The sequence below is a fragment of the Mus caroli genome, unplaced genomic scaffold (assembly GCF_978045245.1).
Source record: "Mus caroli unplaced genomic scaffold, Mus_caroli_1 scaffold_13, whole genome shotgun sequence".
Lineage (NCBI taxonomy): Eukaryota > Metazoa > Chordata > Mammalia > Rodentia > Muridae > Mus > Mus caroli.
Genome location: NW_028227268.1, coordinates 15,705,160 through 15,731,215, shown reverse-complemented (window position 1 = coordinate 15,731,215; position 26,056 = coordinate 15,705,160). Strand labels below are relative to the sequence as shown.

Sequence of the window (26,056 nt, the reverse complement as noted above, 5' to 3'; positions counted from 1 at the left end):
TTATCACAGCAGCAGAAACTCTTAAGACAGTGTGGGAACTTACTGGAGGTGAGGCTCACCTGCCTTGATCATCACTTTGACCTGCTAGGCCTCCAGACCTGACAAGATTCACATAGCTGGGGGACTGGGCCATACCACTCACTTGTATACAATTGTGCCCTCAGCTCCATGACCCAGGACATCCTTGGGGCAGAATGAAATTTTCCCAACAATCACCATTCTGGTTTCCTCATCTGGGACAAAACAGGAAAAAGAAGAGATCATTTTAAACGGACATCACCTAAAGACCTTTAAGAATGAAAGGGCTTCCAGATTTCTGAGTAAGATGTGGAGTTTAAGAGGCTCTATATTCCCAGACTCCTGGCGGGCAAGAGTCAGGCCCACTGATCAGGACCACTGCCTCCTCCCCAACATTTTGCCCCTGCTCCTATGTTCTATTTCTGCTTTTACATCATTTTTACATTATCTCAGGAGTCTTAAACTTTTCCAAGGAGACGAATTCTGTGTGGAACCTCATATTTAGTTAATAGTGAACAACAGCAATAACAACATCAACAAGGACTACCTCAAAGATCCATATCTAAAACATCCCAGTGTGGTCTGACAGTAAAACAAAGAGTTTGCTTAGAACTAGAAGCGCTAGGGTTCCTCCACAATCTCTATGGCAATCCTCCCAGGATGTGGCCTGACAATGTCTAAGCCCCCAATAGGAAAATAGGCCATTGCTTCATTTCTGAACCTGGCCAGTGGCTGATCTTAAGAATTCACTTAAGCTGGGCGTGGTGGCACTTGCCTTTAATCCCAGCACTTGGGAGTCAGAGGCAAGCAGATTTCTGAGTTCGAGGCCAGCCTGGTCTACAAAGTGAGTTCCAGGACAGCCAGGGCTACAAAGAAACCCTGTCTCAAAAAAAAAAAAAAAAAAATTCACTTAAGCCAGATGGGAAGATGGGAAACTTCTCTCTGGCCAATAGCAGTTCACAGTCTTTTATCCAGAGATCAGTGGGTAGGAGGAATCCAGGGGAGAAAGAACATAGTGAGCCCTCAGGAATCCGGGAAGAGCATGCTTGCTCTGTGTTCCAGGTATTGCTCCCAGATAAAATGGGGAACTATTTACCCTCATCATCCTGCTCCAGAGAGGGGCTGGTGCCGGCCCTGGAGGCAGAGCTGCTGGAGTGGAGGGAGTGGTTGGAGGCTCTGGGGGATGGGCTGGGGCTGCTGGTGCCCGAGCTCTCTGAGAAGGGGCCAGATGAACCCAGGAACTCGGGGTCCTGGGCAAGGTCTCCGTGTGGATGGAAGGGCAGCTGCTGCTGCTGCAGGAGATGAATCTTCTCCAGCTCCTTCTGCAACTGTTGGTGCTGGAGCTGACGCTGCTGATGCATGCTCTGTGAAGAGAATCGCACAGCCAGGCTAGTTCCAAGTAGAAACAAGTCAGAGGGAGAGGTGTTCCTGTGGTCAATGAGTCAGGCTGGCCTTATTTGAATGCTAAGGCACAAGGTCAGAGAGAAGCCATAACAAGACAGAGTTGATTCAGTAATCTTACACTTCTGCAGGGCCCACAGTCTAACTCTGGAGGGGGCTGGTAAGATTAAGTGGTCACCAAGAGAAGCTGTCCCTGAATAGAGGTTGGAACAGGGGGGCCCAAAGTCTAGAAGGCATGCTGGAAGCAGTGTGGGTGGGGATGAACCTGGTGCCTGGCTAAGGCCCTGCTCCTCAGGGCCTAGTCCCATCTTCCTGCTGTGCAGACCCTCTTCTCAATACTCTGAAAGCTCTGCTTCACCATCAGGAGAAACATCAGTGGCCTGTACACATTCTTGCCTGGGCATGGAAGGTGCACTAAAAGGGAGTTTTCTAGCTCTTTTTGAATCTGGGGTCAAAGTTCTGGGAGTGCCACCTAGTAGCCCAGGAAGGCACACTGCCTCCCCGAGTCTAGTTTCTTTTTCTGTGGACAGAGAATAAATAATGACCTCACAGGGCTGTGTGAAGTTAAAAAGATTAGGTAATGACACTTTGCCCACAGAAAGCAAAGCATACAAAATCTGTCTTCCCTACCCGATGGAGATGTGAGCTGCCTATGTGCTGTATTCTGAGACAATTCCACAGGCTTGCTGAGGGGACTTCTGTCTTCCCTACTCAAATAGATCAGCACTATTTGACTTGTTTGTAACTAGGAAGTGAAAGGAGCCACTCTACCAGTCTTTACCCGTCAGCAGGTCTCACTCCTAAGTAGTGTGAGGAGCACATTTTCATCTGTTATCTAGCCTTCCTTTAAAAACACAATTCAATTAACTATTTTAAATAATCCTAGGCAGAGCTATATATCAGCTAGTTTACCCTTTCTTAAAAAACACTAAGATTTAGTTACAAATTGTTCTTTTGGGGGCTGGAGAACTGCTCTTCCAGAGGTCCTGAGTTCAAATCCCAGCAACCACATGGTGGCTCACAACCATCTGTAATGGGATCTGACTCCCTCTTCTGGTGTGTCTGAAGACACTGACAGTGTAGTCACATATATAAAATAAATCTTTAAAAAACAAAACAAAACTGCTCTTTTAGGAGAAGCTAGTATCTCTAATGATGTTTTTGAAGATAAGCAAATGCTTCTCTTTTTCCCCCTCACAATATAGCCCTGGCTGGTTTTAAACTTGCTATGTAGACCAGGGTAGCCTTAAAGTTCTAAGTGCTACAGTATGTGTAATACCACATCTGTCTCAAACACTGACTTTTAAATATGAAACATGTTGCCTGCTTTTGTGTAGCCCTGACTGACACCCAGTGACTGACAAGGGTACCAGAACTTGGAGGATACTAAGAAAGAGCAAAGCCTTACCAAGGGATAAGTGATGATGAACGCCACCCATCCAACCAGCAGGAAGGTGCTCAGGATAATCGTAGCCATGTCCTTGAGCATGGAGTCCACGGGGGCCTCAGGCTTGGCAGGGGCACGAGAGAGCTTCTCCTCCACATCCTGAGATACGGTGGTCGGTGTGTTGTCTGAAGTCTGGCCAACTATGTTGATAACCTTGTATGGAAGAGATTTTCTAAATGTCTAGCCAGATATAGATCAACTTGGCACTCGAGAGAAGCCTTTCTATTTAAAATGTAGGACTAAAATGAATTTTTTTTCTAGTTCACCAAATTCTGATGGACCAGATAACTGTTCCCTCTTTAAGCAATTGCTGTGAGAGACCATACAATTCTACAGCGATGCTGCCATTGTTCAGAGATTTTAGAACAATATATTTGGAAATACCTTTCTTTAAAATTTTTCAATGATAAATTTCAATGATACATCTACAACTCTTCTGAGAGTAGATTTTCTAGCTAAGGAAAACCTGTAAAATCACCTAAGTCAGATATTGAAAAAAGTCTAGTGAAAGTTGGTCACCAATTTGATACCTTTTTACACAGAAAAATAAAGCTAGCCAGGCATGCAGAAGGTTCTGGGTTTAACCCCCACACTACAAACAAACAAATCAAACCAGAAAAACAAAGCAGGGCTGTACAAGCATGAAGATCTGAGTCCAAACCCCAAGAAGCCACACAAAAAGTCAGATGTAGCTGGGTATGGTGGCGCACACCTTTAATCCCAGCACTCGGGAGGCAGAGGCAGGCGGATTTCTGAGTTCGAGGCCAGCCTGGTCTACAGAGTGAGTTCCAGGACAGCCTGGGCTACCCAGAGAAACCCTGTCTCGAAAAACCAAAAAAAAAAAAGTCAGATGTAGTAGACATGTATGTGCACCTGTAAGCCCATCAGTGGGGTGAGGTGGAGACAGGAGGGTCACCAGGTCAGCTCAGAGTCAGACAGACTCTGCCTCAAAGGGAAGAAGGTGGTGAGCCAGAGTAGAATACCCTACATCTTCTAGCCTCTTTACACTTACGCACACCCCCATACTGTACCACATACACACCAACAAAGAACAAGATGGTTGTTCACATGTATATATGTGCAGGTATATACCTAGCATACCTAATGAAGCAATAAAGCCACTTTCTCAGGTTGTTTTTCCAAAATTAGAGAAAAGTATCAGCTGCCTTTATTAAATGCTTATGAAAAATAAAATAAACAAAAAGTAAATGATTATAGAAGTTCCAAATTAAATCAGATAAGCATGTAGCTTCCTTCCAAGTTCCTCAGAATTTTAGAGGTTTCCTGGAACAGTTCAAAAAAACGCACTGATCTGTACACAAACATCTGTGTTCTCTGTTTGTCCAGCAAAGCTAACACAGCTTCCTGGCCCTGTGCACTCTGTTTTCCTTCTTTTCTTTTCTTTTCTTTTCTTTTCTTTAGGTTTTTTTTTTTTTCTTTTTTAAAGATGCAGTTTTTTATTTTATGTATGTGAGTACACTGGCGCTGTCTTCAGACACACCAGAAGAGGGCACTAGATCCCATTACAGATGGCTGTGAGCCACCATGTGGGTGCTAGGAGTTGAACTCAGGACCCCTAGAAGAACAATCCATGCTCTTAACCACTGAGCCATCTCTGCAGCCCCACACACGGGTTTCCACATGCTTACATCACTATAGTCTCTCCTGCAAGATATCAGCTTTTGATGCCCTTCTCTCCCCTTCCAGTTGCTATCTGAGTCCACCCAGGTATATAGCTCTTGAGTTCATGCCTCTCTTATAGTGCAGTGCATGGGGAGTATGGCTTGTTTGTTATATAGCATGTGGCTGAGAAATCTGTGCTGAACATGTGACAGGAAGAATATTTATTTAGATATTAGCTGTTCAGGAGTGTTTAAAAAGACAGTTGTGGGGCTGGGGAGATGGCTCAGTGGTTAAATTCAGGTACTGCTGTTGCAGATCTGAGTATGGTTCCCAGGACCACCTGTAACTCGAGTGTCGAACCTCTTTGGCCCTTTGCTTATACCAGCAAGATGGCTCAGTGGCTGAAGACACTGCCAGCAAGTCTGACAATCTGAGTTTGATCTCTGGGTGAAAGGAAAAACCAATTTCTGCAAGTTGTCCTGACTTTTACACCTTCACCATGGCATATGTACGTACACACACACACACACACACACACACACACACACACACCATGGCATATGTACGTACACACTCACACACACACACACACACACACAATCAATGTAAAAAAAAAAACAAAACATTCAAAGACCCCTTTGCTCAAGCTCAGCTGGTTAAATATAAACTTTGACCATGGCTATCTCTGGATATAAGATTAATTGTATTCTCTAGTATGCAATAATAAATATTCAGGACTTTAATAAGATCTTCAAGCAATACAGTTCAGGATCTCTGTTTTAGAAACCAGCCTATTCCTCCAACTCAGCTAATACCATTGATGATGAACAGAGACATTGTACCCTGGACTTAAAAGACCGTAATATTCCTCTGCTTTTAAATAAAACCTAAAGCCAGCACATGACTTTAATCCCAGAATTTAGGAGACAGAGGACAGGTAGATTTGTGAGTTCGAGGCCAGTCTGGTCTACATAGTGTGTTCCAGAAGTACTACATAATGAGACCTTGTCTCAAAAAACAAACAAACAAACAAAAATAAATAAATAAATAAATAACTGTCTCTCAAGTGATTTGTTAGACCCCACATGATCCACAATAGTCGCTCTCGTTCTTCAAAGCCTCCCCAGTCCAGTCCATTCACCATTAACTCCAACCTACTCAGGGGGACTGCAGGAGTTCAGGCCTAAATTACTGGCTTACCAAGGCCTTCAGAAACCTCCAAGTCCCCGTTGCTGGCCATGCAGGCCAGGAAAAAAGTCTCCGACACTCTGATATCTGACCAGGAAAGCAATAGGATGCATCAGAAGATGGAGGCAAGACAGTAAGTCTGAGGGCTCTGGGGACTCTTGTCTAAAGCTCCCAGCTTCTGCTTAGAGGCCCTTTCCACTCTGGTTCGCTGAGAAGATCTGGTGTAGGCCCTGACCCAGCTCCCTAACACCTGTTAGGAGAAGCTGGAGTCACTGGTTCACTTCCCACTCACTTCCTCAAAGCTCCTTTTTTCTGAATCAGCAGGAATCACATTTTCTCGATGTTTGGGCAGGTTGTTAGGAAATCTCTCCAGCATCTTGGTGGATGCAGACAGAGGAGTTTCATGGTGTCCTACAAGAGGAAACAAACCTTTAATGAGAACAGTTTCCAGGGAGTGGTAGCTCTCAACACAAAATATTGCAGCTCTCTACCCTCTGAGGGAGTCTTTCCTACAATGCAAACTCAGAGCTACACAACGAGAAAAAGGTAAATACAGCAACTAGAGAATTAGTGTGCAAACAGAGTATTTTTTGTTTGTTGTTTGGTTGGTTTTTCAAGACAGGGTTTCTCTATGTAACAGCCCTGTGCATTCAAGACCAGCCTGGTTCACAAAGGGAGTTCCAGGACAGCCAGAGTACAACCCTGTCTCTAAACAAATAAATACCTCAAAAACACTTCCTGTCCCCCAATAGAAATTTTAGGGTTGGGGAGACAGTTCAGTCAGTAAAGTGCTTGTGAAAGCAGGAGGACCCACACTCAATCCCTAGAACCCATATGAGAAAAGCTGGTCAGTGTGTGTAATCCAATGGGGAGATGGAAACAGGGTGATCGCTGGAACTTGTCCCATAGCTAGCCTAACTTAATCACTGAATACCAATGAGAGACTTTTTCAAAAAGCAACAGAGGAGTGACAACTGAAGCTGTCCTCTAGTCTCCACACAAATGCACACAGACACCTGCACACACATGTGAAATACAAGTTTTAAAATAAAACAAGATTTATTAATTGACAGCAGAATGCAGTCTTCTGCATTTTAAAAATAGTTTACTCTTCTTATTATTAATTACATGCCAGGGTGTGGGTATGTGCAGTGCTCAAGCATAGGTGACAGATCCCCCTGGAGCTGGAATTACAGGTGCTTGTGAGCCACTTGGCATGGGTGCTGGAACCAAACTTGGGTCCTATGCAAAAGCAGTTTTGAGTCACTTCTTCGGCCCAGTATTCTGTTTTGTTTGTTGTTGTTTTGTTTGTTTGTTTTACAAATAAAATGACTTGTGTGGGTGCATGTATTCAACTCAGGAAGCAGTGTGATGCTTCAAAGTTCAACAAGTTCTTTCATCGCTTTTTCTAGCAGCATCAGTCTAGTGAGGCTACCGGGGTCCCTCCTGCACATTTCCAGTGTTCAGGCAGAGTTCTAGTCCTTCTCCGAGCTACACTTGAGCTTCCATCTAAGGAGTGGTGAGTAGCTGAGAGAATGAGAGAAGTAGGTGCTGGCTGGACAGGAAGAATGGTGCCCACTCACTTGCTGCTGTCCTGTACATACTAGTTCATGACCGCCTGACATTCAGCACACTTCCATTCCATTGTCTCTGTGTGCAATAAAAGAAACAAAGTAACTAAAATAAGGAACCGGGCTTGAAGAGCCCCAGCGTTTCCCTCCTTTCTGGATGAGTTCTTAGCTTGACTCAGGCCTTCTCCTCTGTACTGTGCTTTTCTTCTTTGTGGCTGTGTGTAGATCACAGGGTGGCCTGAGGTTTCTTCCTCAGTTGCTTCTCTATCTTACTATTATTTAAAGAGACAGAGCCTCTCATTGAAATTGGAGCTGAGTGTTTCAACTAGATTGGCTGGCCAGTGAATCCCGAATCCCCGTTTCTGCCTCCCTACACTTGGCTTTTCAGTTTGTTTTTTGTGACAAGGTTTCTCTGTGTAGCCTGGCTGTCCTCAACTCAGATCCGCTTGCCTCTGGCTTCCAGAGCTGGGATTAAAGGTGTGCATCACGCCTGGCTCACCCGGCTTTTGACGTGGTTCATACCTTCTCACAGTAAGCGCTTCAGCCAGTGACTCATTCATTTCCTCAGTGCTCGCTCCATGACCTGTCTCTCCAGTACTACCAGAGACCTATTAGAGACTGTGTGCCATGTGTACCAAGATAAAGTCTGACAGGAACTAGCCAGAGCTTGCACTTCTTGATCTGGAAAGTCCCTCTTTAATCCCTCATCTGACCTCAATCTTACCAGGCTTTGTCACTTATGGTGTGACATGGTTCGTTCAGGAAAACCTACTTTTGTTCTGAACCATCACACATTTTCTCATGCATACCATGGCCTGCTGAGGCATGCTCTGCTCTACAAAGGGGCATGCATGCTTTTCTCACATGTGGCTGCCTATGTCAGAATTCTGCGTCAGACTTGGTATCTGAATGTAAGCAACCATGGGTTACCGATGACAACCAACAAAAATGATCAACAGCCAGGAAAAATGAAGCTGTCCTTCCACGAGCCACTCTGCATTACAGTGTCCTGTCTAACTCATTCCCTGATGTCCTACTGTGAGAGGACATGTCTGTAAGGCCTACCAATAGACTGCTGGAGATATCACTGAGTTTCTTTATAAACAGGCTCCCACTGAAGAAGGATGTTCAATAATATCCCACTGTACACTCAGGACCTCTCTCTCTCTCTGCTGGCACAGGGCCAGCTTACTGCATTGGGTCACCCATGGCAGTTCATGCCTATTTGACAAAGCACTAGGGGATGTTGAACACCAGGTCAGGGTCACTGCTGGGGGCAAAAACCAGAACAGACCCCACCTTCTGATTTTATCTTCAAGATGAATGTGAAGGTAGACTATCTTGCAGTCTTCCACAAGAACCACAGGGCCTATCTTGACATTAACAGTATAAGCAGTGGCCTTGGTCTATGAGAAGATTGTTATGTACTCCCACTGCCTTATTTTAAGCTGAGCAGTTACAGAGTTCCTCAAAGGGGACCTCAGAATTGCGAGACCTTACTTAGCTGCCCTCTTAGAAGCTTGTTAGGCTTCCTCGTTGTCTCACTCTGACCATTTAAAGGGATTTTAAAGGGATCTCATTTTCCAGTTCTGCCACGGAGACTCCTCTGGAACATTTTCAGTGCCTTCATACACATTTCCTTTGTGCTACTTCTTAACCACTGCCAGGCAGTTTATGGACCCTTCATTGGTACATAAAACCGAGTAGCCTTGTAATTCTAATGAGCTCTGCTCAATTAGCTTTCCCTTCCCATCAGCAAGGATCCATTCACGCACACTTTCTCAAACTACTTCTGAGAAGAAAAGAAAGAGCTCTTGTATTATTTTCTTTGACTATTTCTCTCTCTCTCTCTCTCTCTCTCTCTCTCTCTCTCTCTCTCTCTCTCTCACACACACACACACACACACACACACACACACACACACACAGTGCCTGGCAGGTCCTGCTGCCTTCTGTGCCCACACATACTCTTTTCTCTACCCACATCTACTCTAGTCTGCTGGGACTCACCCCACCTCTCACGTTTAGGCTAGGTCATCAGAATTGGTGTGTATTGTTGGTATAGGGCACAGGAAGGAAAGATCTAAGAAAATCCCATCCTGCTCAAGTTACTTGGGATATTTGCCAGGGACCCAATCACCCTCACTTCTGCCTTTGTTTGCAATACTCACTGCTTTGGGGTATAATCTCAACCTCTTATCTTTGTAACCAGACCTTTGATTCACCCCCAGGGTCAAGGATAGTGACGGCAACAACAATGGGAAGAAGAAAAAAGATAAGGCCAGGGTGCATCCCAGAGTCAAAGTATGCTTGGCATGCCTAAGGCCCTGGTCTCTGCCTTAGCAAATGGGAGGGAGAAGAGAAGCCAAGCACTTGGGAAACAGGGACTGAATGAATTGGGGGTCACCTGAGTAACATAGTGACATTCTGTCTCCAACAATATGAAACAAACCAAAAAATCAGACTGAGAAAAAGAAACTCCCCAAGAGCCTTTCTGTGAGGGCCCAGGAACAGCACAGACTCTTCATGGTTGTTGATTCTGGTTTCTCCTCAGATTGCTAAGTATTTTGCCTTTATTTCGACAACTGTCACTCATCATGGGTCTTAAACTGCCCTGTCCAGCCTCTTATCCACACTGATTCCTATTCCAAATGACAAGTCCCAGTATTCTTAGTTATAGAGTGGAAATAACAAGGGTACCCACCTCACATGGTCACTGTGAGGAACAGGGAGCGGACATTGCCTGAAATTTACACCAAGTGTTTCAATCTTGGAGAGAAACTGGTTTTTTGAGACCTGATTAAGCAACCTGGAACTCCTTGAAAATAAAAATATTCCCAGGCCTAAACCATCTTGACATGGACAGAGCACACAATGCATTCACAATGAAGAGCAGCAGTAAACCAGCAAGGCTGGCTTTTGCCCACCAGGGGGCAGTATGTTACCACCCAGCAAGAAGCAGCTCTTACCTATGAGAAGCCAGTAATTCCTCAAGTAGTTCAGCTTGCTCTTCCCTTTGAGTCCAGGGTCAAACTTGAGGTCTGTGCTGGGAGTGATCACACACTCTCCTTTGTCTCCAATGGTGACACCATCTGTCTGGGGGCCTTCCAGCAAAGGAAGAGTGCTGCCTCGAGGCTGTGGAGATGGGATGCGGTGAGTTACAGGGCTGGCAAGAGAGGTTTCCCAAGGTCCTAAAGGTTTCCCTAAAGGACAGTTGTGGCTCACACAGCTCAACAATCATCATCCATCAAAGCATACACAAAGATCCTGGGACCGGGCAAGGGGCACTCTACTGACATCTTTTCAGATTGTTTGCTTAAGACAGAACTCAAGCAGCCTAGGTTGTTCTTGAACTCTAGACTCTCCTGTTTGCATCTCACAAGTGCTGGGATTACAGGCATCAACTATCATGTCTGGTCCTGCCATGTCAGGTTTGCATGTTTGGGTACCGAGAACCAGGAAGAACATGCATGATAGAACTCCAAGAAGCTACTATCAGAAATTCTATATGGTCACAGATGACACGACTGACAGTGTGGAATAAACTGCTGAGTTATTAGACACTGATAAGTTGATAGATTCAGGAGTGGCCTCACTGCTACAGCAGCCAACCAACTCACCAGGCAGACAATATACAACCAGCCAGTCCAGGCACAAGCACATCAGGAGTGTAATGTCCCAGTCACTCAGTGAGAGTGCTCAAAGCAGGCTGGAGAAGCCTGAGGAGGCATGGAGCACTCACAAAAGGATTGAGCAGGGGAAAGGAGTTGAGAGACCAGCAACTGAAGCTCAGAAGAAAGAATAGGGAAGTTTGGGTGGTCATGGGAAGCATGTGCTTGTCTGGACCATGGAACCCTGAAAACTAGCAGAGTGGTAGGTAGGCACGGTGGGACTAGCCGGAAGAAAGCCTGACGGTTAGATCTGAACACAAAGCCATGGGAAGTGAGTGTTTCCTGGCTTCAGGGAGCTGCTTCTGTCAACATCTGCTTTCAGCGTAGGATGTGGATTTATAGAAGCTGCTCATGATTCATTCAGCTCTGCACTTCCCCTTCTTAACCAGACGTTTACACAAAACTCAATGTCACTTTTTGCTACAGAAGGAACAAAAGCAGTCAAGCAACTGCATCTTTGGGTCCCACACTTGACTCACCACGACAGCAACCCCCTCATGCACCATTGAGGGAGAGGCATAGAGGCTGGTGGAATACTTCCCAACATACAGAGTAGGCCTGAGGAAAAAAAAACAGAAACATACATCTTAAGTCATTTTAAGTCCAAACCCCATACACTGTGGCTTTTAGGATATCAGAAGCATAGACTCAAGTGTCAACTGCCACACATGAGCCATGAAATTCTCACAAGGAAACCAGAAAAGTGGCAGGGGTACTGTAGAGTGACAGGGCAGTAGGTCTTCAGGCCCCAGATTTACCTATCATCTACTACAGCATGGGAAGCCTCTTTTCCTGCCTGCAAATGCCAGGACTGGACTAGACCGGACTAGACCAGTGCAGCCGAGGAAAGGGCCGCACTGATGACTAGCAGGAGGCTCAGCACTTAGCACCTGCTGCCAGTTTCTCAGGTGAGTGAGCCAGCGCTCTTCCAGAGCAACCACACTCGGCACCACCATGCTGCTTTATGAGGACTTCCGGGCTCAGCAAGGGAACAGCTGCTCCATTCCAGATGCTGAGAGCAAAAGGAATGTATCTTGTACAAGGGCAGTGCCTGTAATCCCAGGACACACAGCACACTGGAGCCCAGTCTAGGCTCACGAGACCCTGCCTCAAATAAAGAAAACAAACAAAGCAAAAGGCAAAATGAGAAAAAAAGAAAAAAGAAACTCCAATTCAAACTGAATGCTATTTCTTGGTAATGTTCTCCCACCTGAGCTATCACAGAGGGCTGTCTAGCACCAGCATGAAAACAGCGGGAGCTGTACCTACAGAGCTACAGTAATTACTACTGTCAAGAGCCTTGGATCAGTCATCTATGAAATTATCCAAACTTCTTTCTACAAATACCTTCTACCTAAATGGTGTTTCACTGTAGACAACACTTTCACATATATGATTATATTTCATCTTCTCCACAAACCTATGGAGTAGGACAATTGAGGCCTAGCCTGTTAAGTGACTGACAGGCTTTTAACAGGTAGAAATGAAGGATACAGCCTGCTGAGTTTTGGTCACATACACTGTGATACTTTTTTTTTCCTGATTTTTAAAATGAATATGACATGTAATAAAAATTTAAAATATACAGTCTTAAAAGCCGGGCGTGGTGGCGCACGCCTGTAATCCCAGCACTCGGGAGGCAGAGGCAGGTGGATTTCTGAGTTCGAGGCCTGCCTGGTCTACAAAGTGAGTTCCAGGACAGCCAGGGCTATACAGAGAAACCCTGTCTCGAAAAACCAAAAAAAAAAATATATATATATATATACAGTCTTGTACTACAGTCTCCCCTCATATTTTATAGTCAATGTTCAAGAAGTCCAGGTTGGTAGACAACTGTAATCCCATCACTTAGGAAGCTGAGGCCAGCATGAGTTACATAATGGGACTTTCTCTTCAAACCCATAAACATAATACAGAAGCAGAGAGAGAAAGAGAAAGGCGGTGACAGAGAAGTCTGAAGTATAAAGGGGTACTCCAGGGCTTGCATTCTGAGGTTCCGAAATGAGCCAGCGGTTTGTCTTTTGGGGGGGTGGGGTGGGGGTAATTTGTTTTTCAAGACAGGGTCTATCTGTAGAGCACTGGCTGTCCTGGAACTTCCTCTGTAAACCAGACTAGCCTCGAACTCAGAGATCCACCTGCCTCTGTCTATTTTAGCTGGGATTAAAGATGTGCACTACCACCATCCCCCAGCTCAAAACAAGTCATTGTTGACTCTTGATGTTCTACACGAGCTCAGAGATATCTGCCAATTCCCTGACTCCCCCTGTATAGGGCATATTACACTGTAGCAGTCCTAGAATGCCAAGGTTGTCCTTTGCTGCCTGTCCTGTCCTGTCCTCATCTGTCCCAACTCCTCCAACTCACGTTAGCTTGCTCTTGGCCTCTGTCTCCTTGGGGAATGGATACTTCCACTTGGTGATGCGCCCCACTTCCCCAGACATGAAGGTCAAGTAGCGTAGAGTCTCCACAGCAACGTTGATGTGCACCACCTTTCTCAGGCCCTCCCGCTGCCAGATGTAGAAGGCCACCACAGGAGAGGCATAGTTTTGGATCCACAAGACATCCCCAGATTCACTGTCCACAGTTACCACCAGTCCATCGCCATTGGACACAAAGTGGGACATCTCTAAAGATCAAACAAAGCATGTCAACCACATTCGCAACCATGATCTCTATTCTCTTGGCAAGCTGCAGTCATTTCATTTAAGTGGAGACTTCTAGAATATCCTCAGGTCACAAGAATTCACTGGTTTACAATGAACTCTTCAGTTTTAAGACACTGTGATATGCCTGGCTTATAAATGTAAAATAGGCTTCTTTCCCACCCCCCTGCCTTTTTTAACAATTACTCTCTCAGTAAGTGAGAGGCAATGCAGAGAGGAAAGGAGAGAATGCAGTGCCAATGACACTGACATTTATAGCAATCATTGAAAACCTGGGCACCCAGAGACAGTGGGCCTGGTGTGTGTGAGGTCCTGAGCCAGAAAGAAGGGTCAGACTTTCAGATACCAGTGTTAAGATAATAAACTCAGGGGCTGGAGAGATGGCTCAGAGGTTAAGAGCACTGACTGCTCTTCCAAAGATCCTGAGTTCAAATCCCAGCAACTACATGGTGGCTCACAACTGTCTATAATGAGATCTGACGCCCTCTTCTGGTGTGTCTGAAGACAGCTACAGTGTACTTATTTATAATAATAAATAAAATCTTTGGACTACAGAGAACAGGGCAGAAGCAAGCAGAGTTGACCAGAACAAGCAGAGGTCCTAAATTCAATTCCCAGCAGCCACATGAAGGCTCACAACCACCTGTGTAGCTACAGTGTACTCATATACATTAAATAAATAAATAAATAAATAAATAAATAAATAAATATTTTAAAAAAACTTAGGCTGCACAGTTATCATTTAAGTTGCAGAGTGTGACAGCTACAAGTTATTAGAGTATAAACCACATTTAAATGTGGACAGCCTTTTCTTATCATGATACTTGGGATTGGACCCAGGGATTTGAGCATGCTAGGCAAGATTTTTATTGTTGATTTGTTTTTGAGAGAGTCTCTATGTAGCTCTGGCTGTTCTGGAACTCACTATGTACACCTAAAACGATTTTTAAGATTCATTTATTGTATGACTGAGTAAATAGCTGCATGTATGTATTTATGTGTACCACTCATAAATGTCTAGTGTCTGCAGAGGCTAGAAGAGGGCATTTGATCTCCTGGAATGGAGTTACAGGCAGTAGTGAGCTGAGCCATCACATGATAGGAACTGAACTCAGGTCCTCTGCAAAAGCAACAAGTGCTCTGAGCCATCTCGTCAGCTCTCTAGAGTAGTGGTCCTCATAACGGAGGTGTTGCTGCCACATGCTAACGTCCGATTCATTGCTCATGTGCTGGTGATACATTCCTTCTGGGATACATAAAGACTCAAAATGTGTGCCTTTCCTTCTCTCTGGCTAAAGCTATCATCACAAGCCCATGAAAAACCCAGAACTTGGTGGTAAGGGGTTATGTTGTTAAACTCCTGCTCTCTGGAGCGATCATTTCTCTATGTGGAAGGTGCATCCTTTCGCACACTTACTGTAGTCCACGTCATCTTCCGGCAGTGAGGCTGCATAGTCAAAATAGGTGGCATTCCAGCGGAGCTCCCGGGTCTTGGTGTCATACATGGTGATGGTGTACTCTGGAGAATACAGACTAGTCGGTTACCATGGAGGGGATGTAGAACCTACTGAGGTGTTATATAGTTACAAAAATAACATTTTCACTAAATTGCATCAAGCCTATCCATGTGGAAAGGGAAAGACCAGGTGGAGGGCTCAAGTCCCAGACAGAAGAACAAACCTGACAGAGTCAAGGCACCCTTGCTCTGCTCTGAAACACACAGTTCATAAATCATTAGCCATGCAATGGCTGTTTTTAGCCACTAAGTTTCAGAGTTCTTTATTACACAATAAGACATAGGTAATATTAGAAATGGGTTCTTAAGTTGGGCAGTAGTGGCGCACATCTTTAGTCCCAGCACTCAGGAGGCAGAGGCAGGTGGATCTGTCAGTTCAAGATCAGCCTGGTCTACAGAGTGAGTTCCAGGACAACCAGGGCTACACAGAGAAACCCTGTCTGTCTGTCTGTCTGTCTGTCTCTCTCTCTCTCTCTCTCTCTCTCACACACACACACACACACACACACACAGGCAGAAAGAAGACAAGGAAAAGAAAAGAAATGGGTACCTAGAAGTGGCATGGTACCATAATGAAAACCTAAAACACGTGCCACTGACTCTGGGACCATATAGTGGAAGATGGGAAGGTGGGAAGGTGATAAGAGACTCGGAGACGCAAACTTGGAAGGACAAGTGAGGAGACCACCGTGGGAATCTGAAAGGGGTAGTTCAGTTATGAACCTATAGAGTAGACTCGTAAGGCTACTGCTTTCAGTCACTTGGCAGACAGAAAAGGTGCATCTGGACTCAGCAGTCTAGCTAATGAGACTCGAGGCGGCAGCAAAAAGTGCTAAATGGTTTTCCTAGCTGTGTATGACATGTTACAAGACAATGAATTCAGGAAGAAACTGCCAGTTTCAAGCAGAATACAGAGAAAATAGAGTTCAGGATGGACTCTCCAGCTGAAAAACTCTTTTTATGAATGAGTGAATGAATGAATAAATGAATGAATGCAAGCTAAAAAAGAAGTCCAGAGTTACCAGCACAGGGAAAAAGTTCCAGGTCAAGGTTAAAATCAAACTCAGGTGAGTCTATACTATCCTTAGAGACCTCAGGGAGAGTTAGGATGAATCTTTAGTTAGGAGGCACTCTACCAGCTAGAGTCATAAGAATGCTGGCTCGTATTAAAAGATGGCCTAGTCGGCCATCACTGGAAAGAGAGGCCCATTGGACTTGCAAACTTTATATGCCCCAGTACAGGGGAACGCCAGGGCCAAAAGGGGGGAGTGGGTGGGTAGGGGATTGGGAGGGTGGGTATGGGGGACTTTTGGGATAGCATTGAAAATGTAAACGAGGAAAATACCTAATTAAAAAAAAAATAAAGACTGAAAAAAAAAAAAGAATGCTGGCTCATAGCACTCTCACATTCTCAACTGGACATTTGTGGTATGGAATTTATCTAATAGATGGATTATAATTCAACACATGAGAAGCCCACCAAGTTTTTAGAGTAATATTAGTACAATAATCAGATAGTAAAAGGGGGTAGGATCCAGGCTTTCTACTTTTAACAAGGAACAGATGAGAAAGCTACAAAACTAGCTGGTTTTTTTCTTTTCTTTCTTTCTTTTTCTATAGTTCATTTAATTTTACTTCACGTGCATTGGTGTGGAGACGTCACATCTCTGGAACTGGGGTCACAGGCAGTTGTGGGTGCTAAGGATTGAGTCCAGGGCCTCTAGAAGAGCAGCCAGTGTTCTTAGTAAGTCACCTCTCCAGCCCGCCTTTCTTTTAAAATTAAAATATACTATATTACCCTTTACCCTTTGAACAACAACATTTATTACAGCCATGCTGTCCCATTGTATACCACGATGAAGAAGGGGAAGGCACAAGAAGGGAAAACCCTCCTCCCCATCCCTCTCATTTGTTCATCAGGATCTGGTTTCCTGCAGCCCGAGCTGGCACTGCACCCATATGCAGCCAAGGCTAAACTGCATTCCTGATTCTCTTGCCTTTACCTCCCGCCCACTGGGATTTCAGATGTGTACACCATGTTCAGTGAAAACCTGTCTCTTTAATCCAGTCTCTAGATCAGATCCTCTATCCCATCATGCCTGATACAGATGCCAAGACACTGGGCTTTGGTTGGATTTTAGGGATCTTGGGAGGAGGTGGATGAATTCTGTATGTAGGAAGGTTACACTACTGTAGCCAGAGGATAGACGATGTAAGAGTCACTGCACAGGGCCATCATTACTTTTTTCTTGTATGTACAAGCCTCTTTTCTTTTTTTTTCTCTTTGCTTTTTAAGATATATTTATTTGTTTTGTTTTATGTATGTGAGTACACTGTTGCTCTCTTCAGACACACCAGAAGAGGGCATCGGATCCCATTATAGATGGTTGTGGGCCAACATGTGGTTACTGGGAATTGAACTCAGGACCTCTGGTAGAGCAGTCCATACACTTAACCGCTGAGCCATCTCTCCAGCCCACAAGCCTTTTTTTTCCTATCAAGAGGCTGTGTCTTTGTCTTCACCCTTGGCTCTGGACCTGTATCGATCAAATGACTGAAGCAGAAGAAAGCTGTGTGAGGCACTCTGATATCCATTTTTGCCCAAGAAGGAGCCATGTCAGAAAGTACAGGCTATTCACATATGCAATGGGGCAAGTTTACATGGAGCTGAGCCAGAATCCCAGATGAGTCATCTCAGCATGAAGACTGGAGAAGATCTGTGTGTGAAGCCCTCCTGAATTCCTTAGTCAAAGCGTTAGGAACAACAAAATGGTCGTTATTTTTAAGAAACTAGGTTAGGCAGCTTATTATGAAGCAATGGCTAATGGAACAGTGGCTTTATGGACTAAGTACACACATTCCAACTAAAGCCAGAGCATGTCCAGATTCCCTCCAATACCCAGACAGTTTTTATCCCTGTGTGAATCTAGGAATCACTCGAAGGCTTTAGTTGATGGAAAAAGGAACAAATCTTAAGTTGTCCTAAAAGTTTGGAAATGAGGATCCTTGATTTTTATAGGGGAGGATGGCTGCTTTAACAGGCCGGTAAACTGGTACATGTGTCCCCAGAACAGGAGTTAAAATGGGGTGTTCCTAAACAAGGTGGGAGCTTGCAGACAGAGAAACAGCTTCACAGAGGAGAGAACTTTTGAGCAGAGCTGTGAAAGGAGAAAGAACATTTACTTGCCAGACAGTCAAACCAGGCATACTTGGTGGAGAGAGCCACTCCACCATGAGTCCTTAAAAATAGTACTGCTGTTCTGAGAGCTGTAGGTAGTGCATCCACTTGAAAACACTTCAAGAAGGGTAATGCAGCGGCTGAGTCACAGAGTCATCTGGACATATCCCTGGGCTCTGAAAGGTCTAGAACCCTGGCTGCCTGGAGAGGGCCACTCTGTCCACTTTTTGGAGAACAAATCTATTAACAGAGGCCAGTAGAGGAGCTTTGTGCCATCCACTCTAGAAACAGGAAGGCTGTACAGCAAAGGCTTACTTCTTACCTGTCCGTCCAAGATATAGAAGGGAAGTTGATGGGCAGAGACTATCAGCAAAGGCCGATGACAAAGTCTGCTGCTTCTCGCCAGTCAGGAGGTCGATAACATACCAAATATCTTGCTTTTTACCTGGAATGTTAGTGGATACACGGTTAACATCCACCGCAAATGGAAACTAATGGCATTGCCAAGGTAGCACTTCTAGCCATTCAAAAGCCTCTATGCTGGGACACAGGCCTGAAATGCCTAGGATGTTGGAGATGCTTCTATAGTGCTCTGGAAGTGACAAAGTAAATGGTAATGTCAATGTAGTAACTCCTTGGGCCACCGACTCTTATACTAATTTAATAACTTAAAGCTGACATAAAAATTTATCTAAACCTTATAGTGTGAAAAATGTTCTCTTAACTTTCAAGTTGGATTGTATTGCTTTGAGTAACTATCTTAAATATGAAAAATCTTGCCTGTCCTTCTCCCACGAGTGAGGATCTATATAAAGACAAGCACACCTCGGGCTCACCTCCAGGTTAACTATGATTCATATTCTTCAACATCCCTACCAGTTAGCTCGCATGTGAAGCAGCAGGTAACTATAATTAGCTAGTACCTGTGACTGCTGGTCAGCAGAGTTGCTGTAACCTGATGCTAATGAGGCTAAAGTTATCTCAGCCTTTGTCTCTGGCCAGTAAACTAGTCCCAGGTCACAGGTTGTGCCACTTGCCTTGGTCAGCTGATTAAATATGAACAGGCAGACAGCAAAGCCTTTTAGGTGAACATACAGCATATGAGTCTATGGCACAGACACAGGCATCTTGGTCTGAAGGCCAACAGTCACTGTAATGTGTACACTTCTGTTCTTTAAGCCACAGTTCTGGTCATTTATGCCTTCCTACCTTAATAGTTATTTCCTACATTCAAAGTCCATGGAAGCAGAATAAAGAGAAGCCAGAGAAGGTCACAAGGCACCAGAATTTGTTAAAGCTATACTTAGCTGTAACAGATGTAACACACCATATTCCACACATGCACAATTTGTTTGTGGATCCTAACTGTTCTCAACAATAAAGTCTTCATAGGTCTGAAGATAGAGAGTAAATTATATCCAAGTAATTATGACCATAAATATCTTCCATCTATGTGATACACATCTGGTTACTTCAAGGACCGTTGCAGTCTGTATAATCTACCTATAGCTCCAATGCATGGACTGAATAACTATATGTTCATAAGCATACTCAGTGAAATCACGTAAGACATGGCACAAAGATGGTGGAAACACAATATCCTTTGGCCACAGGTGATGAATTGTTGGCAAAAGCTGGAAGACTAGCATGGAACTAGTCAAAAGATAGTCATATGGGCCCAGGGCCCGGCCCAGAGGAGGGAAGGTTTGCTAGTCATTTCCTCTCACTCCCTGGGCTGGGAGTTCCTCATTCTGAAAGGCTCATGCAAGGAGGAGGAGCACTGGTGTCCCTACAAAAACCTTACAAACCAGCCTGCATTGGAGCCTTGGAAATGGATGAGAGATCCTGAAGCATGAATAGGCGATACACACTTTCAGTTCCTCAAAAAGAAAGCTGCTATGTAAACACGGGCTATTATTGCTACTAGAATTTCGAGATAAATACAGTTCTTTGTGCTACAAATGCATTTTTATTGACATTTTGGCAGCTTCTGGTGGATCCTAACGCTGAGGAAAAGCAGGTGAGCTGGTGCTTTGAAAGCTGAGACCTCACAGGTATGAAGGCAGCTTATATACGCAAGCTGCTAAGTGCTGCTGCTACCAAATATTCTGATAGCAGGAAATACTAAGAAAGCCCTATAATTAATAGGTAGGCCCTGCTTTCTTAGCTCAGACTATTGTATTGTATTTGCTTTAAATTTTATCCATTTGCAGCTCGGTATGTTGCAATCATGAAATAACAGCAGTAGACCATAACCCAGTGGCTAAAAGCTTGTTAAATGAGTAACTATATTAATAGTGTCAATTTTTCCTTAGAGGGGGAGAGCTCTTTCTTAATTGGCCCGATGATGCTGGTATGAACAACCAAAGCACAACTGAGGCAAAAAAGACTTTATTCAGAAAGATTTTTTAAAGAGCGTGACAACAGCCTGCTCTCTCAACCAGAACCCTCCCAGAATCCAGAATTCACTTTCAAAAAGAACCAAGTTTTCAGTACTGAAAACAAGAACTCTTACCCATGTAGAGGATTCCATCTGAACTTCGGCATGGGGAGGCCTGAACTAATTCTGGGATGGTAAAGGGAAGTTTCTTTAAAAAAAAAAAAAAAAGAACGAAAGAAAGAAAAGAAAAAAGACAGGAAAAAAAGTTAAGTCTTATGAAATTTAATTTTACCAAACAGGCTGTTTCTGTTACCCAGTTCTTCTAAAAACAGAGGCGCACATTGCAGATGGGGTCTCTTGCTAGAACCTAAGTAGGAGGTCCTGGGCTTCCACATCGACTTCCAACAGCCTCTGGTTTCCTCCATCTCTGAACTCTGTACACCAACTCATTTATTTGACACAGGATGTACAGGTCCCTCGGGTCTCCTGTCCAGATATTCCCCGAGGGTGCCATAAACCTTTTCTGAGATCACACAAATATGAAGAGTTACAGTCTTTGCTTTTTTTTTTTTTTTTAATTGAGACACAATTTCTCTGTGTAATAACCCTGACTTTCCTGGAACTCCCTCTGTAAACCAGGCTGGCCTCAATCTCACAGAGACCCATCTGCCACTGCCTCCTGAGCTCTAGGATTTAAGGCATGTACCACTATGCCTGGGGCCTGCCTTAGATATTTTAAGGGAGAAAGAAATCTCCTGTCTTTCAAATCTGACCCAAAGACAGCCAGGCTAGGAAGAATGGCAATGCCTTTACCATGTCATTGATGCTGAAAAGAAGCAACTTTGCATGGGCAAAGCACAAAGGTCTGAATTTTGGTGTTTTCTTCAGTACGTAGTCTTTGGGTTATAAAAAGGAAGTTATGGTAGGTGCTGGGAAAAGAAACTCTAAGGACTCCCAACGTCTCAACACATTTCATCATAAACTGCTTCTTCCGAGCCCACAGTTGACCTCTGATGCCCTCCTGGCCACTGCTTGTTTTGGTGAACTTTATTTTTGGAATGGGCCCTGAAACTATGCAGATACCCTCTGTTAGCTTCTACTAGGCTGTAACCTTTTCTCCAAGCAAGAACAGATTTCTTGGTAGTGTTAACAAACAGAACCATAGGTAGTAATGATCTACATTTCCCCATCATTCCAACATTCAAACTAAACCTTAGAAAAAGGAAAACGCCAGCAGAAGGTAGCAATCCCTAGAGCTGGCAGATATTTCTGGAATCAGAAAGTCCTTGTCAGTCCAGCACTCTGGAGTCCTATGCTCCAAGACAGACACTACCACAGCTTTGAGAGCATCCTTGGGAAGTCACATCTCCAAACACCAATCCTGTAAGCTTTGGTCTTAGTTCACTCCTTGACTTCTTTTCTATATCTCTAAAGTGATCAACACCCATGGACTAACAAGAAGTTCAAATGCAATGACTTATACCAATCACTCCACACTATTTCTAGCAAGCAAAATGCTTAAAACACAGGTGTGTTTCATGTGATGTGGAGAGAAACCAACACAAAGACGTGTGAACAGTGAAGTGCATGCAACTCCACCCCCAGGCTTGCCCCAGGTGCTCGAAACCTAATTTTAAAATACCCATTTGGGAGCCCACAATACACTTAAAGTCTAGACCAAGGGTTTCCATCCTTGGCTGCACCTCAGAACCACATGAAGGCTTTTCAAACTTCCGGGTGAAGCATAACATACAAGCAGAATGGGATTCATAAACATAGCTCAGTAATTTGCAGCAAGTAAACATATCTGTCACAAACATCCTTATCAGACAGAGAGAGAGCATTTCAAGCTCTTTGGAAAGCCCCTTTGTACCCTTTTGTTGCTATTAACTCTCTGGAGTAACTTTATCTTAATTCTAAAACCAACAGAATCGATTTTGTTCAGGTTTTGAGATTTATAAAGCAAATTCCTGAGTATGTAGCCTATTCTGTCTGTCCTATTTTGTTTGTTTGTTTTTTGAGACAGGGTTTCTCTGTGTAGACCAGGCTGGCCTCAAACTTACAGAGATCTGACTGCCTCGCTGGGATTAAAGGTGTATGTCACCTGAATAACTGACAGTCAACTGAATGACTATCTCACAATTTATTTCTCCATTCTATTTATTGATATACTTAGTTACATTCTGCATTTTGCATAGAATAAGCAGTAGGCGTGAATAAATGTCTGTCCTGGTTGGGTGTTTTTTTTTTGGTTGGTTGGTTGGGTTTTGTTTTTTGGTTTTTGGTTTTTTTTGGTCAACTTGACATGGGCTGAAGTCATCTTAGAAGGAAACCCCAACTGAGAAAATGTCGCCAACAGATTGGCCTGTAGGCAGACCTGTGGGGCATTTTCTTGATTAAAAGGGAAGCCCCCTGCCCTGTGGGTGGTCCCACACCTTAGTAGGTAGTCCTAGAGTGTAGAGGAAAGCAAACTCAGCATGCTAGGAGGTGCAAACCAGTAAGCTGCATCCCTGCATGATTTCTGCTTCAGTTCCTATCCGTGGAGCTCCTGCCTGGCCTCCCTTCAGTTCCAGAGTGGGAACTGAGAGCTGTGGAAATTAAATAAACCCTGTCCTCCCTGAGTTGTTTTTGGTGCTGGTCTTCGCACTAGAGACCTGCTAAGGCAATGTCTTTGGGGAGAACACAGCCATATATTTCTCTTGGGCACATGCCAGGGACAGTGTTACTTGGTTTTAGGTTAAGTGGAAACTTCTAGTTTCTTTGGAAAGTCAGTTATGTCAAGTGATGTTTTGCTGGGGCACACAGGTGAAAGGATGTTTTAATATAGCAAACACATAAAAGGACCCGTGATGAGTATAGATATGACCCCACAGTCAGTGGGGGATGACCACTGAGCACTGGTTTGGTTTGCTCCACCTCACTATTCTTTGATAAGGACACGCATGTATTGGTTTGCCTTACATAGAATTGTTGAGCTCCATTTGTGATAAAACCACCATTGAGAGAAACCTGCCGAAGAACTCCTTGTGAGGTTCTCCTCAGGCCTGTTGGGGAGCCTCAAGGTTTCTTCAGGATGGAACTACAGGGGCTGGTTGTGCCTGGTGTCTGCCTGCCTAGAGGGCTGGTCTGCAGCTGCCGAGTTGTAATTGGCGTTTGCCAAGGGACTGAGCTGCTGCCAAGGAAGACTGAGCTCGCCCTCAAAGAACCATTGCTGAACAGGTCCACTTCCCCCACAGCCTAAAAACTTTCCTCTTCCACTACCTCTGCTGGAAGGTTGAACACTTATTAAAAGTAGGCTTCAAAAACCTTATGCCTACAGTAGGTTCTGTTACATATGCTGCTGAGTCAGTTATACCTCCTGCAGCTCCCAGTGGACAGAGTTTTATGGTTATTGGCACCTCCGCTGGCCTTATGACTTCAATTTCCTTAATTACACCTCTTCATGCATTTGTTCAGTATTAGAATAGACTCTGTTACCTTTCCACTGGCTCATCTGTCTTTGTTGTTGTCGTTGTCATTGTTGTTGTTTGGTGTTTTGAGATAGGATCTCACTATGTAGCCCTGGCTTCAACCCCACTATATAGACCCATCAGGTTGGTCTCAAACTCACAGAAATCTGCCTGCTCCTGCCTCTACTTGGGATGAAAGGTATGCATCACCATGCCCAACCATCTGACTTTTCCTAATGATACACGGGAGTTCTTTTGGTTGGTTAGTTGGAACAAAGTCTCATGTAATGCAGTTTGTTCTCAAACTCTCTATGTAGCTGAGGATGACCTTCCAATTTCCGATCTTCAGGTCTCTACCTCTTGGGTACTGGGATTAGAGACATGAGTCCCCACACTGAGTTTCTGTACTTGTTGGGGATTGGACTTGTTGTACTTGTTGGGGATAGGACTCAGCCCCCATAGGATTTGTTTTTGTTTCTTAAATGTAGATATTTGGATTTTGTTTCTGTTTTCCAAAAGTTGGATGTATGGACTACAAATACTTTGTGGCTTCCTCTCTTCAGGAAGAAAAGCTCTTGATCCTTTATTTAAATTTATGGTTGGTGTATTTAAAAGTATCCTATTTTAAAAAATCATTATGGGTTGGTGAAATGGCACATCTCCTCTGATTTTTACATATTCACTGTGGCATGAATGTGTGGATATATATACAAATAAATAAACGCAATAAAAGTGTAAAAAAAATTTTAAATGATAACGTATTCTAAGACCACGAAGCTGTTCTGTTACTTACTCCCAAGGCTGTATTGCCTTACACCTCACATTTATTAAACAGAGCCATGATTTGTCTGAAACTGGTTCTTACTCAGATGGATGCACACTCAAGATTTATTTCTACACGGATACCCCACTGATCTCTATATCTTCACCCCCTGTGCTGGGGAGGAATCCCAGAGCTCTGTACATACAAGGCAAGTGTTCTCCTACTGAGCCATATTCCCATTCCAAGATGTACACTATTTATTACAAAGGTACCCCCTGCCAAACTGTGTCATCTTTGTCACAAGTCAGTTGGCCATCTATGTGGGTTAATTTAAAATTTTTCTTTTCTGGAGAACTTAAAAGAAAGAAGCTGATAACTTAGATCAACAGTGGGGCTGAGACCTAGGTTCAGTTGTCTTGTTGTAGGTATGGACAGGGTTTCACTCTATAGCTCTAGTCTTACTATGTAGTCTGAGCTGACCTGGAACTTTCCAGGTAGACCTGGCTAGCCTCAAACCCACAGAGATCTGCCTTTGCCTCCTACGTGCTGGTATTAAAGACATATACCACCAAATCTGGCTAGGTTCAACATGTCTTTTAAAACTTTTTAAAAAATATTTTATTATTTTTATATGTACAAATATTTGCCAAATTATGTTTGCATATCACATGCATGCAGAGTCTGGGGTAAGCAGAAGGTAGTATTAGATGCCCTGGAACTGGAGTTACAAATGGTTGAGCTGCTGTTTTGGTGCTGGGAATTGAATGTAGGTCCCCTGAAAGAGTAAGAGCAAGCAGTGCTCTGAGACATCTCTTGAGCCTGAGAGGCTTGGTAATTTTTGTTTGTTTGTTTTTAGCATACCTCAGGTTGTTATAATGTGTAGCAAAAATCGACAATTACTGGCCTAGAATCCCAAGTCTAGACTGTCACATGCTTTCGCTAAAAAAGAAGCACATTTCTCTGATATGAGAGGGGTGGAGACATTATTTTTTAAGCTTTTTGATGACATTTATTCATTGTGTGTGTTGTGAAGGGGACTGAATGCATGCCACAGCACACATGTGGAGGCCAGAGAACAACTCAGAGGAGTCGGTTCTCTCCTGCCACGTGGGTCCTGGGGATCCAACTTGGATTAGCAGGAAGTGTCTTTAACAGTGTCAGTAAACAGTTAACCCAGTAAACAGCATT

General features: G+C 44.1%; 1 protein-coding gene across 1 annotated transcript in view; it reads right to left on the bottom strand.

Annotated features, from left to right (window-relative positions):
- The window catches only part of Ern1 (endoplasmic reticulum to nucleus signaling 1), a 93,099-nt gene that overhangs the window by 13,146 nt on the left and 53,897 nt on the right, over positions 1–26,056 (bottom strand). Inside the window, exons 5-14 of the mRNA XM_021175571.3 lie at positions 20,792–20,864; positions 18,599–18,721; positions 15,000–15,101; positions 13,284–13,545; positions 11,399–11,477; positions 10,218–10,383; positions 5,970–6,088; positions 2,828–3,019; positions 1,115–1,382; positions 143–233 (exon numbers count right to left, since the gene is read on the bottom strand). Of these exons, the coding sequence (XP_021031230.1) occupies positions 143–233; positions 1,115–1,382; positions 2,828–3,019; positions 5,970–6,088; positions 10,218–10,383; positions 11,399–11,477; positions 13,284–13,545; positions 15,000–15,101; positions 18,599–18,721; positions 20,792–20,864 (1,475 nt within the window). The remainder of the gene's footprint in view (positions 1–142; positions 234–1,114; positions 1,383–2,827; positions 3,020–5,969; positions 6,089–10,217; positions 10,384–11,398; positions 11,478–13,283; positions 13,546–14,999; positions 15,102–18,598; positions 18,722–20,791; positions 20,865–26,056) is intronic.